General features: G+C 37.5%; 1 protein-coding gene across 1 annotated transcript in view; it reads left to right on the top strand.

The window, feature by feature from the left end:
• FIG4 (polyphosphoinositide phosphatase FIG4) overlaps positions 1-18,463 on the top strand; it is a 147,008-nt gene that overhangs the window by 65,512 nt on the left and 63,033 nt on the right. The window contains 4 exon segments of the mRNA XM_067099669.1: positions 3,868-3,972; positions 8,379-8,471; positions 10,371-10,473; positions 14,885-15,083. Of these exon segments, the coding sequence (XP_066955770.1) occupies positions 3,868-3,972; positions 8,379-8,471; positions 10,371-10,473; positions 14,885-15,083 (500 nt within the window).

Below are 18,463 nucleotides of genomic sequence, written 5' to 3'. Positions count from 1 at the left end.
GAAGAATTTCTCTAGCTCCATTTGGCAGTCAATACATCAGGGCTCAACTGGCTTTTTGGAGGCAAACTGAGTCACTGTTTGTGTGATTGCAATTGCAGCTAGCAGCTTTTCTTCAGAGTAAATTTCCATTTTAAGACTTATCGTAGTTTATTATTGCAGTTTTCCTCACCGAAAGTATTAAAGGACATTCTTGCATTGCAAGTTGCAGATTAGTGGAAATACTTTTTTTAATAGCTTAGCCGCTGTTCGTCCTTAAAGGAGTTACTGTTATGTTAGTTCCCCTAAGGCTCCATAAAACACACCAACAAATATAAAAAAATTCTCTCATAGCTGGTGTTGGCCAGAATAGTGCCATTGATAGACATAGTGATAGATTATAAAAGGACCAAAGACAAGAGGGCTCCTTCTCTTGCTGACAATGATTACCTGGTTGTCCTTCACCCTTCTCACACAGATGTGACAACAGGGCACAAACTGGCTAGGATCCCCATTACTCTTCTTGGTCTGCATTTTAGCTGACATCTCCCATGTTGCTCCATGCTGCTGAATTGGAGAAACTTGTAGATATTGTGGCTGGGAAGCTGAGTGCCAAGTCTTTAGCTCCTGTAAAAAAGTTTGAGTTCCTTAATGTTGTTGCAGTTAGACATAACTGTTAAATCCTGGTGGTCGACCCCTGGGAGAGAACCAGTTTTTTACCAGCGAAAGCTCAAACCCTGTTTCTTTCCACATAAGTTTCTCTCTCTGAGTTATTATTTAATCTTATTTCAGTGCCCTTCCCCATTTTTATGCATGTCACATTTCTGCGTTTCATTTTGTTGCGGATTTTTGTGGAACACATTACTGTATTCACTTGTCAGCAGGGGAATTTTCACTAATTCACGAATTTTTTCATAGGGCAGTATTCACTAATTAATATATTTTCATTTTATTTTCATTACTAAATACATTTTTATGACAAATGATTTACTAATTTTCAAATGTTAATATTAACGTAAACACAGCAAAAATCTATAAAATGTTTAATACAAATTAAGTAAATCTGTAATACAAATCGTAAACTTGTTAAGTTCATCCTGGGGCCCACCCTGGAATGACAGGTGCGCCACAGAATGAGCTTAACAAGTTTATGATTCTCTCTCTCTCTCTCTCTAAACACAGCAAAATATCTATAAAATGTTTACAGTAATACAAATTGAATAAATCTTTAGTACAAATCATAAACTTGTCAAGCTCATTCTGGGGCGCACCCCGGAATGATAGGTGGGCCTGAGAATGAGCTTAACAGTTTTACGATTCTCTCTCTCTCTCTCTCTCTCTCTCTCTCTCTCTCTCTCTCTCTCTCTCTCTCTCTCTCTCTCTCTCTCTCTCTCTCTCTCTCTTAGGCTAATGTAAGATGGATTTGAAATTATATCTATCCAAGTCTAACCAGACTGTTTTGTGACTCAATATCCTAGTTCTTCTTGTGCCTACAAGCATTAGGATCAGTCTTCAAGCTTTACGTAACTTTGCTCAGGAATGGCACCATGGCGGTTCCTTAGCCGAGAAAAAGTGGTAGGGTTGGTGTCCTATCATCATAGGACAACTCTCTTCTGAGCAACACATTGAACTTACGTCATCATAGGGGTTCTCCTCATAGGAAGTCTCCTCTGTTGACGATGCACATTCCATTGACAGTACTAGGACATCTCCTCTGTCGACGGTGCAAAGTCCGTTGACAGTGCACAAGTTAACAGTAGAGTACTTAGCGCATATCTGCACAGAACATCTTATCATAGGACATCCCTGGGGTTATCCTATCATCTTCTCTGTGTACAGTGCTGATGAATGGGGTTGCGGCAGCATGCTCAACACAGATGTCTGTCAGACACATTCCAGGATGAGGGATGCATGTCAGACAAGTTCCGCCACTAGAGTCTATGCCCATGCACGGGTACAGGAGTTCCACTTTTTTGGCAACGTGAAGTGATTCAGCATGCCTACTTTCCCTTATCAGTTTCTGCTTCCAGATTGGTTTTAATACCAATAATGTGTATACAAGAGCACTTGTCTTTAGAGGACTGATTTCCTCCTTAATACTCAAGAAGAACTTTTATTTTCATGGAATTTTGAACGATTGTTCTTAGCTATGCTAAACCACTTTCACTTCTGTATCGATGGGATCTTACTGATAAGGACAGTGGAATGGATCAAGACGCTGATCTTTTTCTTTTCTAGTTGCTCTCTTCCCTACCAAGATAGGTAAGAAAATAAGACCCATCAGATGTTGGACCTATAGAATACACGTGACTGAAGTATTCCAACTGATATGACATTTTGTTTTGTACACAAATGTATCTTTCAGTGGCATACCCTTCCTCTCACTAGCTAAAGGGGGAAGGAATATCAGACATGTATTGATAGATACCGTAGTTTCTTGTCTGAACAGATATATCTATCAACTGATCTTGACTTTTGGTTCTCACTCAACTTTGAAAGAAGATTGATTATACTCTTTCTTCTCTTGACGTCCTGTGTTGGCTCTGTTCTGATCTGCTTATTCTGCATATTCAAAAGTGATCAGTTAAATTGATCGTTTTCCTTCGGTGGTCCTGTGGCACCAAAGACAGCATGACTTTTATTTTACCCCCATAATCTAGTCTTCCTACCCAGAGCTAACAACTGGTTCACTAGCTTTGAGCTGCCCGGGAAATGATGGCAAAGGGATCCTTTCTCTAGCTATGGAACTGATCAACCGAGCATACCAGGAAGTCATCCATATATCTGTCACATTCAGAGTGTTGACCATAGGCAAAGGGATCATTTCTCTGCCTAGGGGAATGACCTTCCGAACGTACCCTGCAATTTCCTGGTGATCATCAGCACATTAGAGGCAACATCTCTAGGGGCCACAGTTATCCATCGGTCTATGGCACTCAGGGAGAACCTGTCGATCTGGTACTAGGACAGAATGTAATTGTGCAGTTCACATTCTTATCCTTTTACCTTGGGTTATTGTCCATGGGTCCTTGGATCCTTGGTGGATGCTCAGTAAGTCGTGTAGTTTTCTGTCCTCATCCAGTGGACAGAGGAAGAGTGAATAAGCCATCCTGAGGTGGATGGACGTGCGTGCAGGTGATCTGCATGACTGAGTATCCTGTCTATAATCCAGTTTTGTTTGGATTAATAGATGCATTTCCTACCTTTTCTCTAGCAAGGAGATAGGACTGGCTATGGGTAAGCCAGTTGGTTATTTTTAGCTGCATAGTCTTCAACATTGTTGGATTGTCTATACCCTTTCGAGTCAAGGTTTTCATACTTTACTTTTATTCAAAGTGCCTAGAAGTCTGTCAGTTGAACATCTCTTGTTCAGTAGATCAGAGGTATAGTACCCTTCCATTGCTCTTTCATGACCAGGAAGAGAATACCAGGTAAGCCGAACTACCAGTTAGTTCAGAGAATTACTTGAAATCTTCCCTCCAGTAGTAAGTCTCCATATGTAGAGACTGATGGTTTGTATTCATGTAGGAACAAATGGCAGATTTTTAATTAATTTGTATTTTTCCTGACATACAAACCTGAGGTCTGTATATAAAAGGCCCACCTCTTACCACCCCTCATTCTTTTACCTGGGCCAAAAAAGACAAACTGAAGAGATTAAATGCATACCGGTTAGGTAGGTGGTACTTCCGACCTTGCCATGGGTAACTGTTACCATAACCGCCTTGCAAAAGTTTAATGGCCGGACCTTCCAGCTTCACCGAAAGTTATCCATATGTAAAGACCTCAGGTTTGTATGTTAGAAAAAATACAAATTAATTAAAAATTTGTCATATTTAAGCCTTCCAACTAAACATATTGTTTGTAATGTTCTTTTCTGCCTATTTTCAGAGTAATATATCTGTTTATGGACGGCCGTTTTACCTAACCCTTATTGCTCGCCGTTCCTGCTGTTATGCGGGCACTAGATTTTTGAAGAGAGGAGCAAATTATGAGGTAAGGAATAGTGTGTTATCAGTGTGCATGGGAAAAGAGGCTTGATTGTAAAGTAGGGGGTTTCATTGCAGAATAATCGAAATAGATCTTGGGTTCAAATAATTTCATGGAGAGTTACCTACAAAGATAAATGTGTTAGGTTTTTCTTAAAGTGTCACATATTAGCTGTTGTTTTGTAACTTGAAAAACCTTTTGATTCATATCAGTGTTTTTAGCAATATTGTTGTGAAGCTGAGTGGATTCACATGAATAAGCCACTGTACTAGATTCTAAAAGGACGATCAATAAAATACGATAAAGCTTCGGTCATGTGAGGGTCATGCTCATTTTTTTCAGGGGCCATTTTATTGCTGAAGGGCACTCAGACATATGGTTTACTGTGTAAATTGTGAAAACTTACATTTGTTTCAACATAACGCCATTACATTACATTAGTCATACTGTTTGTTTGCACAAACTTCAGACACTCCACAAAAGAAGAAACACTTCCTAGTTCCATCTAGCAGAATAAGCGTATGTGCTTCATTGACCCTCTGGTGGTAGATTGACTCACTGTTTGTGCCCAAGATTGAGGCAAAACATTCATGTCATTCCCATTTTTTATACTTTTTCTTTCACATTCTGTCCCTCCATTACTATTCATTTATATCATGCCTATTTCTTATTTGTATATCACTTTTTTGACACCTGTGAAGCAATTTTAAGAAATACTCATGTCCACAAGACATCCTAAATTCTCTGGGATACCAAGTCCTGAACAGTATCACTAATTCCCATAAGTTGAAGCCTTCACAACCCTAATCCATAGCACCCCCTCCCTTCCAATTTTTTAGTTAGGTACAAATGTGGTGTACTGTAGTTCATTGTCTCTAGATGTCTTGCTCTCATGGAAGTTATGTATGGGTTTAAGACAGTTATTAAACTTTGAAGAAAGATTATCACCTCCCATGCTATGTCCAAGAGGTAAGGAAACAATGCAGGGGTAAGTTGTGCCAGGAAAAATATAAAAATTCAGTTTCCGTTTTGTATTGAAACTGAGTACTGCCCAGGCTAGCAGCTTCACTAGGCCTTCACTAGGCCTGTAATGATGGGTTGGTGGATGACCATTATATCTACTCAGAATGTTACAATCAAGAAATAAATATTGTTAAAAGCAATTGTCACACCCTCAACCTCCTGCAATCATGCCACTGATCTTGCAGAGGTGATTAAGAGTAAATCTCATTTCTGATACCAGAGGTTACACCCACAGAGTGCTCCATAAGCAGTGCCCTAAATGCTTATGCACAAGCACCCTAAGTTCCCTGTCTCTGTATATACTTGTAAAAATTAAAATTGTAATTTTTTTTAAGAAAATGTGCCATTTGTACAGTCATGCTGAAATCTGTGACATGATTTTTTTTGTATCATCAAAAATCTCAGACTCAACGTAACAGTTGCCAGGCAGTGTTAAACTTTTTTTTCATTTCCAATGTCATACGTACATGTTGACAAGTTTGCAGATTGACAGCTAACACTATTTTCCTTATGGTTATGTAAATATTATCCCTTTATGCATTTGTGTATTTCATAATCTATGTGACATGCATTAATTTTTATTTTGCATTGCTTACCTCAAAGCATAGTGTGATAAGGTTAGCAATCTCATCAGTGCCAGCGCGCTAACTTGCTGATTGAAATGTTCATCATAACTACCTCTACAGCGTGTAACAGTAGACCTAATAAGCTCAAAAGCTCAACAGTCTTTTTTTCAAAATAGGAATACAGTATGAATTATAAAAAGTTTTATTTGATTTTTGAAATTTTAGACTGTGTTCAAACTGTGTGTAGGTTGCAAAATGATTTATAGGCCTAACAGAAATAATCTAAGACTTCTGAGATGTAATCTCGTTTACTAAAGGATTTAATTTAAGAGATTACCTGTTCTTTGAAGAATAAAAGATGACGATGTTTAATTTTTATAAAATAGCTATCAATCTAAATATTTATTAGTATTAATACCAAGGCCTATACAACAACTTTTGTTTAACTGACGAAGAATGTTATTTTCTTGAAAGCCATTCTGCTTGCTTTTGTTGCATAATTGATTTATTCATAAGGTAACTTGAAGTGCTAGAATATGAAAATAATTTCCAATGCTCTCCCGCCACAAATTGTTAGTATAGAGGATGTGAATGTTAATAGTAATGTGCATTTAACAAATAAAGAAAACTAACCCACCTAGGTGTAAGAACAAAACTTGCCATTAACCAGTGTGAAATTGCAAAGGCGAATGTTTGCTAGTAAACCATTATTTTTGAAGTAGTTAAGAAATATAACACGAATGATTCTATTTTTCATGAAAATACAAATAATACTATAACAACTATAGAATAAATATTTTCAAGATCATTTCCATGTCTTTATACACTGTAGGCCTGTGTTCCAAATGGTTCATGTTGTCGCCACACCAATGGTTATGTTGATATGGGTGGTTGCATTTTAGCTACAGTAATACTTTTGTGGTATTTCTTTATCTTTTTTTCAGCATTAAGGTGTAAAAATAATGAAATAGGACTATCTAAAATTTTATAGTTGCAGTGAACACAATATCTGTGTAAAGTCCATTTCTTAAAAATTATTTTAATGGTTGAACCTAGGCTTGACAAAGACATTTTTTTCAATGCATCGGTGCTGGATGACCAAAAATTTTCGAAATGTATTGTCCTAATGAATGCCATATTCTTTGGAAGCTTGAATTTCATGTCAGTGGCCCCTGTGGGCTTATTCCATATGAATAGGGTTCATCTTATGAATAATAATACTTCTTAATAATAACTAAAACAAAATCACAAACTTAAGAAATTTCTCAGAACATCATCAGCTACAAATTGACAAGAGAATTAAAAGATAACCAAATAAATTTAATGAAAGATAATCCTGAAAACACGAAATTGGGGATAACTGAATAGATATTGCATTTGAATAGAAGTTTTGATATCCCACTGGAATGAAAGGATGATGTAACTTTTTCTCTCTGTTTTGAAGTGTCTGGGTTTCCTGCAGATGCCTGAAAAAGTAGCTAGGATTTTAATGTAACAAACTGTAATTGTGAAAATGTTGTCTCCCTGCCTCAGAAGAAAATGTATTTCAGGGATGTGCATTTCTTTTTATTTTGTTTTTGTTTTTTGGATAATTATATTACCCTATTGGAGCCACTAAACATGGAGAAACATATAAGCAAATATAAGATCTTTGATCACTACCAAAATTGCATTAGTTTTACAGTAAAAATTGAAAACTATGGCAGTCAGTATGTACCTGCTATGTTCTGCATGTAGGAGGATAGCTCCAAATCTGATGCTGCATTTTGTATCTGGTATTATAGTTTGAAAACTTATGCTAGATGCAGAATATAGCAGCTTGTTATTGATATATTCTTCAGATTTTACTGCATGTTAAGTAAATTATTTAAGTAATTTTCATAGGCTGTGAAATTTTTCAGTTGTTGATAATCTTTCCTTACATTTAGTGGGAATCTTAGGGTGAATCTGGTGGGATGAAACTTTTCAGCCTTTTGAATGTGGGAAATATAGTTATGTATGGTTAGTATTATAACTGCAGTCTTGTAATTTAAACCATTCAGTTTTTTATCATGTTGCCTTACTGGGACTCCCTGTATAATGAAGATGCAAAGCTTCTTCTGAAGCAATCCTTAACCTGTTTGTTTTTAATTGCTCTTTAGGTCCAGCTGTTTCTTGTGCTTACAGTTAATTACTACATGCTTGCTTCAGAATGGTGAGATGGTTCACCAATTATTAAATATAGAATGTGCAGTATCTAAATTAATCAATTTAATTCTTGTAGTTCTACATAATCTGCTAGCTTGGCATAGTAGGATTCTTAAATTGAAGAGGGCATTTTTGCAGGAACCTCACTGCACTCAAAACTGTTGTGAGCAGGCTGATGTAATAAATCACTAAACCATTTCTAAGGAGAATGTTCAGTGCTGAATGACATAGGTCGCAGTGCTTGGTCTTCAGCGTAAATTCAGTACAGTACTCTATTCTATTGTAAGGAGAATGCTTCAGAAAACTGGCTCCTGTAATGCCCAGATTCCAGTTAAAGCCTTGTAATGGAAATGTTCATGTATGAGATGGAAGAATCATGGGATTTTAAGGAACATTGCTATATAAACATCAGTGTTAAAACAATTTATGTACAGTATTACTACTCTTTTGTACTTTTAATACAATATTTGTCTGGAACCATCACACCTAAAAAAATGCTTGTGGTTTTAGAGTATCACCTTACGAAAGTTAACAGAATTACTGTAAGCGATCCATATATGCATGGTAGTCCAAATGGATTTTGGAATCTAGTAGTGTACCGTTTTATTGATAATGAATTACTGTATTGGTTTTCAGGGTGAAGTAGCCAATGAGGTGGAAACAGAGCAGTTGGTATTTGATGCTCATGTACCATCAATACATTCTGGAAGATATACATCTTTTGTTCAGGTAAGTTGGCACATATTAACTATTATTATTTGGTGAAAGTATTTATTTAAAATTTTGTGAAGGGTCCTTGTACAGTTAGTATAAACAGTTTACTCTCCAAGCTTTTTTGAAAGTATGGCTTTTTATAGCATAGCTGCTGTTCATCTGCAAAGGAGTTACAATCTCATGTTCCCCCCAGGGCTTCATAAGATACACCAACCAATCTCAATAATTCTCTTATTTTGATAAGAAAACTCATTTTAGCAGAGAAGACTTTATGTCTGGTTCAAGCACTTAAGGTTTACCTAGAAGTCATGGCAAACATCCCAGAGGGTCTGATTCTCGTACACCCTAGCACAAACAAACCACTGTCCCTACAAGGGCTGAGAATGATTGTAGTGTCTCTCATTAAAAAAGCAAATCCACACTCCTTTTCTAGGTCACATGATATTAGGAAAGTAAGTAAGTATGTCACTGGCCTTCTTCAGAAATGTCTCTTTCAAAGAAGTCTCTAAATGTACAAGTGGTCATGAGAGACAGTATTTTTAAAAAAACATTATTGCTACAAGCTCGAATAGATTTGACTACACTGTGTATCAGTGGGTGGTATGGTTAGTCCTAACCCCTAGGCGCTACAGCAGAAAACCAGGGGGTCTTATTGACAGTGAGTATGCTATCGCTGGGAGAAGGGCGACAGTAATGCAACAAACCCAGCATGCTTAGGTAAGCCACTGCAGAATTACATCCTAAAATATAAGTTCGTGTATAGTTTCTAGTTCTTTGGTACCAAAACCTGAGGAATATTTGGAATAAAGAATGGGGCTTGAAATTTGCGGCTTGACCTCGGACCAGAAATGTTTTTTATTTGGGGTGCTGGGATTAAAAATTGAGAGCTTAAGCCTTTTGTCACCTGTCAATTTCTATGTCAAACAGGTTTTAGCATAGGAAAAACCTATTTTTGGTAGTCGCTGTTGAGTCCTCAAAACCCTCCCACTTCCCTGACGAAAAGGCATGGGGTTTGGGCAAGGGATCATCCTGCATTGACCAACAAAAGTAATGCTTCTTGGTCTCCGCACAGGTCTGCTGTCGACAATATGACGGACTAAGCATGTGCATTAATCACTTCTTCTAAGCAGGTTTTGGTAATGGAAGAACCTGAGTATATAGCCTTGCTGTAAAGATTTTGGAAAATGCACCCTCATCTTTGAATCCATTACATACTCCATCATGTGTTACAGTGTTTATCACTATGACACAATACCTGGCTACGAGACCAGCTAAAAGATAATTCTTTGATATTAGTTTGGTCACCATGGAGCTCTGGTAGACCATGGAAGGGTAACTCCTTGAGGACTCAACAGTGACCATGAAAAATAGGTTTTTCCTACATCAAAACCTGTTGTATTTCATTATGACTTTCAATCAAATTTAACATTTATCTTCATGACATGCTATACCATTGGTAGATTACATATTTGCTTCTGCCCATCTGGTAGGATATGAGCAGTCTTTGTTGTTCTTTTTTCAAGAAAAATAATCAAGATGTTCCTGATCTATTTTTGATCAAAGTTCTGTACAGTACCTATTTGCCCACTCATTGAATGCCAGAATTGTGACTTTTGAAGCTTTATTCACTTTCAGTTTGGAGTTGCTAGTCCATTTTCTAGCATTTTCATTTTTCATGTATCTCTCATTACTTCAAGCTCAAGTTTTGTAATGTGTATCTAACCTGAATTGTTTATATATTTCTGATACTCTCTGTCAAGGTACAAATCCACATTTAATGGTTTTCTTAAGACTCTCTGTCAAAGTACAAATCCACATTTAATGGTTTTCTCTTAAGAGTCTGATAACATATTTTCTAGGTCTCGGCTACTTTGTCAGCACTTGTTTTAATGTGTATATTGCCTTTACTTTCAGATTAGAGGTTCTATTCCCTGCCATTGGTCCCAAGATGTTAGTAAAATGGTTCCAAAGCCACCTATAACATTTGATGTCATGGAACCCTATGCTGATACTGCTGGTTAGTTATGTCCCTTCAAATACTTTTGAGGTTTTTGGTTGTTGTTTAACTTTAAATTTAAATTCCTAAAAAAATTTTGTATATACAGTATCTTATTAGTATGTGTCTTTTTTTTACAAGTATTTACTCATATGATTCACATTATTTGTAAAGGACTTTTGATACAGTATGTGGTTTTGAGATCTAGTTTGCAATTCAAACCCTCTTAAAGTGATGTTCCATATCTAATTTTATAAGGGTTTCACACAGATGCATTGGCACCTCACATAGGCTGTGCAGTAATTTCATGCCTAGTTAGAAAGTGACCCTCATTTATTATGAAGTACATGTAATTGTCAAATTTGTACCTTGCAAAATACTGTATATAAGGATTTCTTCCAGTCCCATTGGCATGTGAGATAGGTAGCCCAAAATCTCAGACCAGGGTGTATTATCCTGTGTGTTAGAAATATAAAACCCATTGTATGTTTCAGCTTAATCTACCTCCCTCAGGCCTTCTGATCCAGTTCCTGTGGCCTAAAAAAACTACGTATATGCATCGTTCCATGAGCAAATGGAAGTAATGCTTACATTGCTTTTGGAGAGTGGCTGGTGTTTTTTTTTTCTACCCTTATAGAAAGAAGGGTTGCTCTCCAACTCCTGCTTGTCATGCTAGATCACCCTCTTTGTAGGCAAGAGATGCATTCCTTCATAGTCCCAGATTTCAAAAGCTTTGAACAATAAAAAGCTTTCAGTGGAACTGCTTGCTTAGTAGCCTTAAATTAGCCAAACAGTCATGGGTTCCTTATTTCTTCAACAACAGACAAGAGAGTAGATTCCATTGCCATCCACTGTTCTATCCCAGACATAAGGAGGGAAAGTCATTTACGCATCCTTCTTTCTGAGCCGTGACCTTCACATGCGGATTTTTAAGTCTAGTCTACCATGAAGATTATTTGCCTAATATTGCTAGGTACATAGTGCAAAAACTACAGACTTCATCAATCTGACATACCAGTCCATATGGAAAATGGGGTTTGATTACTTCCACACTGAGAGCCAAGTTGAAGTTTGTTTAAACAAGTTTTACATTTTATTATATACCTTTTGAAGTCAAGCACTTTGCTATTACCACAGTCATTGGGAGGATTCAGGGAGTAGAAAGATGGTCACCTGTTCTGAGGCAGTCATATCAGCTTCCTGGAGCTGTTGGCCATCTTTCCATCTCAGAAAATTGAAAACTCCAAATGGGACCCACATTTTCTTGGTCCTAGACAATGTGACTGTAATGTCTTATATTAAGAGATTGGGCTCATGCTGGACTCCTCTCAAGTCAGTAATTGCTAACATGGAAGTGGACGTGTTTGCCACATGCAAGAACCATCAACTTCCAGTATGTGTCTCTGAACGTGGACATTCAGGCAATAGCAAGAGATGCATTCTTACAAGACTGTAATGAATGAAGGAAAGCTTTGAACAGTCTGCTAACTTTCAATGGAACCACTTGCCTATGGCCCTAAATTAGCCAAACAGTCATTGGTTTCTTATTTCTTCAGTAAGGGGTGAGAGAATAGATTCCATTGCTGTCCGCTGTTCTATCCCAGGCAGAAGGAAGGGAAGTACACATCTTCCTCTCTGAGTTGTGACCTTCACATGTGGATTTTTAAAACCTAGTCTACCATGAAGATCATTTGCCTGACATTGCAAGGTACCTAATGCAAAAACTACGGACTTCATTTATCTGACATACCAGTCTGTATGGAAAATGGGGTTAGATTGCCTCCACACTGAAAGCCCATTTGAAACAGCTGTATATTTTATATATACCTTGTGAGGTCAAGTGCCTTGCTATTACAACAATCATGGCGTACAAGGCAGCACTGTCAGAATCGTTGGTTTATGGTTTTGGAATTGATCCTAATACAGAAATTGTGAATTCCTTCTCCAGTCTTTAGCACTAGAAAGACCAGCTCCCACAAGGCTTGCCATTACTTGGTTCCAGAATTAGGTTCTTAGACTCAGTTCAGTTGGCCCAATACAGCTACAACTCATATGCTCCAAAAGGCAGTCTTCTTGATGGCTCTGGCGTCAGGAGCTTAGATTAGTGTGCTGGGCTCTTTTAGACTGGGACATTTCATCATTCAGACTCTGAGTTGTCATTTACTTTTGTTTCATAGCTTATCATTCCTGGCCAAGAATGAGGAAAATCCCTCCTCTGATAAGGGAATTCAGTATTTTGAATAAAGCAATATGCCCAGTGCAAACACTCATGGCTTACCTAGATGTCACAACAAACATCCCAGATTGGCCTATTTTTCCTACACCATAGCACAAACAAACACTCTCTCTACATGGGCAGAAAATTATTTGTGTCACTCATTAAAAAGGCAGACCCTCACTCCTTTCCTAAGTCACAAAAGTTAAGTACATCATTAACTTCAGAAATTTTTGCTTCAAAGAAGTCTCAGAGTTTACAGGGTATTTATTAGAGGCAGTACTATTCCTGAAACAGGGAAGGCACAATAATCCTGCAGTCAGATCCGACAAAATTAGGTACGCCACCATAAAACGACAGGGGATAATACATATATAAGTTTGTGTGTTTCCTGTTCTTTATTGCCAAACCTTAATGGGTATCTGGAATAAAGAAAATGGTTGATAGCCTATAACTTCACCTTGGATTAAAAATTCCTGAAACACTATTACCATGAAAGTGTTGGTCATGCTAAGATATTGCTGGGGAAGGCACACTAATCCCACAGCCAGACCCACCATAATTAGGTAGGTTATCTTCAAACCACAAAGAATAATACTGTACATATACATAGTACAGTATAGGTTTTTGTGTTTTTGCAGTTCTTTATTGCCAAACCCCAATGGGTATCTGGAACAAAGAAAACAGTTAATAACCTGTGACTTTACCTTGGATAAAAAATTCCTGAAACACTATTGCCATGAGAGTGGTGGTCATACAGAGATATTGTCAGGGTAGGCGCATTAATTCCTTGGCAGAAGCAGAATTATTAGATAAATCACCTTAGACCACAAAGAATATACATATATAGTTTTCTTGTGTTCTTCCTGGTCTTTACAGGCATTCCTTGCTTATCAGTGGCATCGGTTAATGGTATTCCAGTTTTATGGCTAACGTCTTTAACCAGATTTTCGGTGATGGTAAGCAATTTTTGGCATCGGTAAGTGGTTTATTGGTGTAGGTAAGCGGTTTATTGGTGTCGGTAAGTGCTGTATCATTGTTGGTAAGCGGTTTATTGGTACCGATAAGTGGTTGACAGCGCCAATAAGCTGTTTATTGGCACTTACAACATTGTAAATGTCATTTATTACCATACTTATCAGCGATTTTCGGTTATCAGCATTCAGCCTGGAACAGAACCCCCGCTGTTAACAGGCCTGTTACAGTATTGCCAAACCTTAATGGGTATCCAGAATAAAGAAAATGGTGATAACCAATGACTCTATTTCAAACCAAAAATTTATTTGGGTTGTTGGGATTTATTTATTAGGAGGTAAGCCATTTTATCACCTTTCAGTTTCTTATGTAAGCTCCTTTGAGGATGAACAGTGGCTACGCTATGAAAAAACAGGTTTTGACGTAGGTAAAACCTATATTTGGTAGCCAGTGTGAATCCTCAAACCCACCCACTTTCCCTGATGAAAAGGCATGGAACATGGGTGAAAATTTGTATCGCACAGACCTGGCATGTAATGAGGAAGAAAGCGAACATATGCTCTTTTATCACATCTGTGCAAGTAAGGCAAAGGAAAAAGCCAAGGCACTTGATGTGTGGACAGGAGATAGAGCCCTACTGTCTTAAGTCCTTTATATTCTATCACTGTCCAAACATACACTTGTTTTGGCTGAGACCAACCATATAGGAGAATTTTTTGAGATTGGTTGGTCTGCCCTATTGAGGGTACCATGAGAGTGTAACCCCTTTGAGGACTCACAGCAGCTACCAGAAATAGGTTTTTCCTATGTCAAAACCTGTTTTTTGATGAAGATAAGTGCAGACAGTTAAAAATTTCTGAAGCAAGACTGCAACCCATGTACATAACACCAGAGCAGACTCAGTCGGCCACCAGAGGCCTCTGGAACCAAGATATATACCTGTACTCCAGTAAGGTTTATATAAAGTACCCTGTAATGAGTTTATGATGAAACCGATATCTTGGTAAAGTAGTCATCTTACTAGCAAGATTGTTGAAGGCATTTCGTGTTTCATATGCTGTATTATTTGTACTTGGTGGAGGATCAGTGAATTGGTTGCTGACTACCTTAGAAAAAGGCTTTTGAATAAGAAAAAGTTTGTGTTCAGATTGCTTTTCATATATTGTCTGGCACTTTATTTAAAAAGCTTGGCATGTGTGCATGGATTATTGATAAGTTATTGTCTGTTTTATGTAATTTTAGGTAAACACTTCAATGAACTCTTGCGACGGTTTGGATCTCCCATTGTAGTATTAAACTTGGTGAAACGTCGAGAGCGGCGACCTCATGAGTCCATCCTTAATGCAGAATACTGCCGTTTGATTCGTCAACTTAATATCACATTGCCTCCAGGTCATCGTATCCAGTATGTTGCTGTTGACATGGCTCGCATTAATAAACAGTATGTATCCTTTATTTCATAATCTGAATTTGTTCCTACATTTGATTTTTATATTTTCCATTACTTATAAGAATTAAGCCATCCTAAGTAGCAATATTAGCTACAACTGTCAGATATGGTGATAATTCAGGAAAGAAACAAACTTATTAATCTTTGTTGCCTTATCTTTCCTGTACCTTAGAATTTAAAATGAAAAATCAGTTGGGCAAAATTCTGTCTTGTTAAGAAGGAAGAAAAATACCCGGTAATACTGTATAAGATTGCCAATGAAATTTACTCCATAAGTACTAGAAAATATGTGTGGGACAGAAATTTATTAAAATATTCAGAAATCTCACACTTAATACCTATAATTTTCCTACACGAATACAAACCATCGGTCTTTATATATGGATAACTTTTGGCAAAGCAGGAAAGTCCGGCCGTTAAACTTTTGCAAGGCGGTTATGGTAAACTTGCCTATGGTAGGCGCAGAAGTACCACCCACCTGACCGGTCTGCATTCAATCTCTTCAGTTTACTTTTGGCCATACTCTTGACAATACATGCATTTCTTCTCAGTCCTGCTGTTCAGCCTTTTTCCTCTTATATATTTTATGTTTTTGTAATTTTAAATATTTATTTGGATATATTGAAACGTATGTGTATTTTGATATATGTAGACATGTCAGTATGTTTTGCTTCTGTGTCTTCAATGATATATTTACTTACTCATACTGTGTAGTAAGCTTAAGATGTGGAGTTTTTCTCCCTTTATATCATTATGGTTGTTTCTCAACACCTTCGTCTAGGTGTTTGTTTAATTATTTTCCTTTTTTTAGACACAGTTTAATTCAAACTACACAATTTCTGGGAACATGGTAATGTTTTAGTCTTTAAGTTGTGTAGATTGAGACGATCGAGACGTTATGGGTTCGTGTTGCAGCCGAGGGTTTTATGCGAAGATTTGTCTTAACGTAACATAGCAAGTTTTCCTCCACTCCCACAACACAAATTTTAATGGCACAAGTCCTACGGTTGCGTTGGTCCTGTCTACGTGCTCAGGGCCAGTCAGAATTTACCATCTTGTCTCTCTCCCATCTTTGGGTGGGGGGTGAGTCATACGGCTCACTCCCTTCCCTTAGATACAAATATATTTCTTTTCATTTCTCTCAGGGTGGGAAGTTTGTTACCTTCCTGAGGGGGGAGGCATATTATTTGTGTCTTTTCAGGCCCATCAGCTCAGAGCTTGTTTTGCCTCTGGACTTCCCTGTCTTCTTCTTGTGCAACAGTTGTCAGCCCTGCTACTACAAACCTGAGGTCTTCAGATAAAAGGCCCACCTCTTACCACCCCTCATTCTTTTACCTGGGCCAAAAAGGTAAACTGAAGAGATTGAATGCATACCAGTTGGGTGGGTGGTACTTCCGCCCCTACCATAGGTAACTGTTAACATAACTGCCTTGCAAAAGTTTAACAGCCAGACTTTCCAGCTTCACCGAAAGTTATCCATATGGAAAGAGCCCAAGTTTATACGTTAGGAAAAATACAAATTAATTAAAAATTTGTCTTAGAAGCTTGTATACTGTATGTGCCACAACTATTTTCAGAAGCTTCAGTCCCCGGTAAATTTCAGGGGATGTTTCATATATGAAGAAATACTTTAACAGCAAAAATCATCTTTCTGGCAATAAAAATTTCATCATTATTATAAAATAAGGAAAACAGATTTTTTTAATATTTTTTTTGCTATTTCTCAAAACTTTTATTTCAGAAAAGTAAACAAACATGCCTCAAAGAAGACTGAACAAAATTCAATGAAACTTTTATAGCTTGTAGTATAACTATAGATCTTTGGTCTCATGTAATGAAAACTGTTTATGACTATAACATTTTTTGTGTGTATTAAGAAAAATTAAATCAGTTTTTTTTATTGTAAAATTTAAAAACTTAGATTTCTTTATACATTTATTTTCAGTATTAGGTGTTTAATGGGTGGTAATGACAGCACACTCCCTTTAAGGCTGATTATTGCCTTGTCAGACAGGAAAAAACAGGATGGCAATTACAGCATAACTTAGTGATCCACTCCTAACTTCTTTCCTTGCAAGAGACCTACTGGCTCCCAGTTTTAACAAATATAAGCCAATCTGTTAAAATTTTAAAGAACTAAAATTTTTTACTGGGTCTTAAAACTATGTACTGTACTGTTCTTGAGTGGTATCATTATGATTGATAAATGCACTATTTTTGAAGAAAGCACTGGGGACATGTGAACACTGTAACGGGGAAGATAGCTGACGTACGTGCTGTTGTCACATCTGTATGAGTAGGATGAAGGAAAAAACCAAGGCAGTCGTCGTGTGGACCGGAGACAGAGCCCTCCTGTCCTGAGTCCTTTATATTCTATCACTGTGCCATCAGCATTATTCTGGCTGAGACCAGCTATAAGAAAATTCTTTGAGATCAGTTGATCTGTCTTTTGGATGCCTGGGGGGACCATGAGTGAGTAACTTCTTTGAGGAGGAACAGCAACTGCGCTATCAAAAACGTGACATTTCAAAACAGCACAGATCAGAGTCCCTGAGATCAGAGGTCTTTCTACTTCTCTGTTGTTGAGAATTGTGTACTTTTGGAAATGTTTTGTGGCTTGCATGTGAAGGCACTATACATGTTTAAGCTCTTTGGATTCCATTTGCATCTATGTCACTCTTAATGGATAATTGCTGTCCGTTGTAACTTTAATCTCTCTCAGGAGTAATCTGTGGCAGTGAAGGTCTGAATCTGCAGTATTCCCTGGTGGGTCTGAGATAGAAAGTGGACATAGTAGGTAATAAGAAGATATGATTTCAACCTCTTGGCGTTACTTTTCACATCAGGGTTTCTGCTGCACAAACACAACCCACTTTTTATAATTGAGAAATGTGTTCTGATGCTTGTGTTCAATCTTGAGGTTTCAGGTAGGTCGAACTGGTCTCAATCACTCAGCTATGGGACCTTTAACAGGTTAGCCTTTCCCACCTAGATGAAGATCAGGGCTAATTATAAGCATTGGTTCTGTGGTGAAAGAAACATAATTCTTCGAAAATTAAATTAAATTTCGCATTCAGTTCTGTTACTTATTATGTTAGTTCCCATCTTCCTGCCCTGTTAATTTCTTATAGGGCATGGATTTGGATTGTATAGCACCAAGAATATCCATTGGCATGAACAGTCTTGTGGACAGAGTGGTTCGTGGTGGTAGATTTCTGTTTCCTAACATTAGCATTTGTGACTTGGACCATTGACAGATGGTTTCTTATTTGTGAATTCTTCATAAGTAATATTTTAATATTGATCTTTCACATTCACAAGTGATTCCTGATCCTCTTTTCCTGCCAGCAGCAACCAGGTTTGCTGAACAG

Source organism: Macrobrachium rosenbergii, chromosome 55 (genome assembly GCF_040412425.1).
Source record: "Macrobrachium rosenbergii isolate ZJJX-2024 chromosome 55, ASM4041242v1, whole genome shotgun sequence".
In the NCBI taxonomy this organism is placed as follows: Eukaryota; Metazoa; Arthropoda; class Malacostraca; order Decapoda; family Palaemonidae; genus Macrobrachium; species Macrobrachium rosenbergii.
Note: the sequence above shows the minus strand (reverse complement) of the source record. Positions and strands in the feature narration are given on the sequence as shown.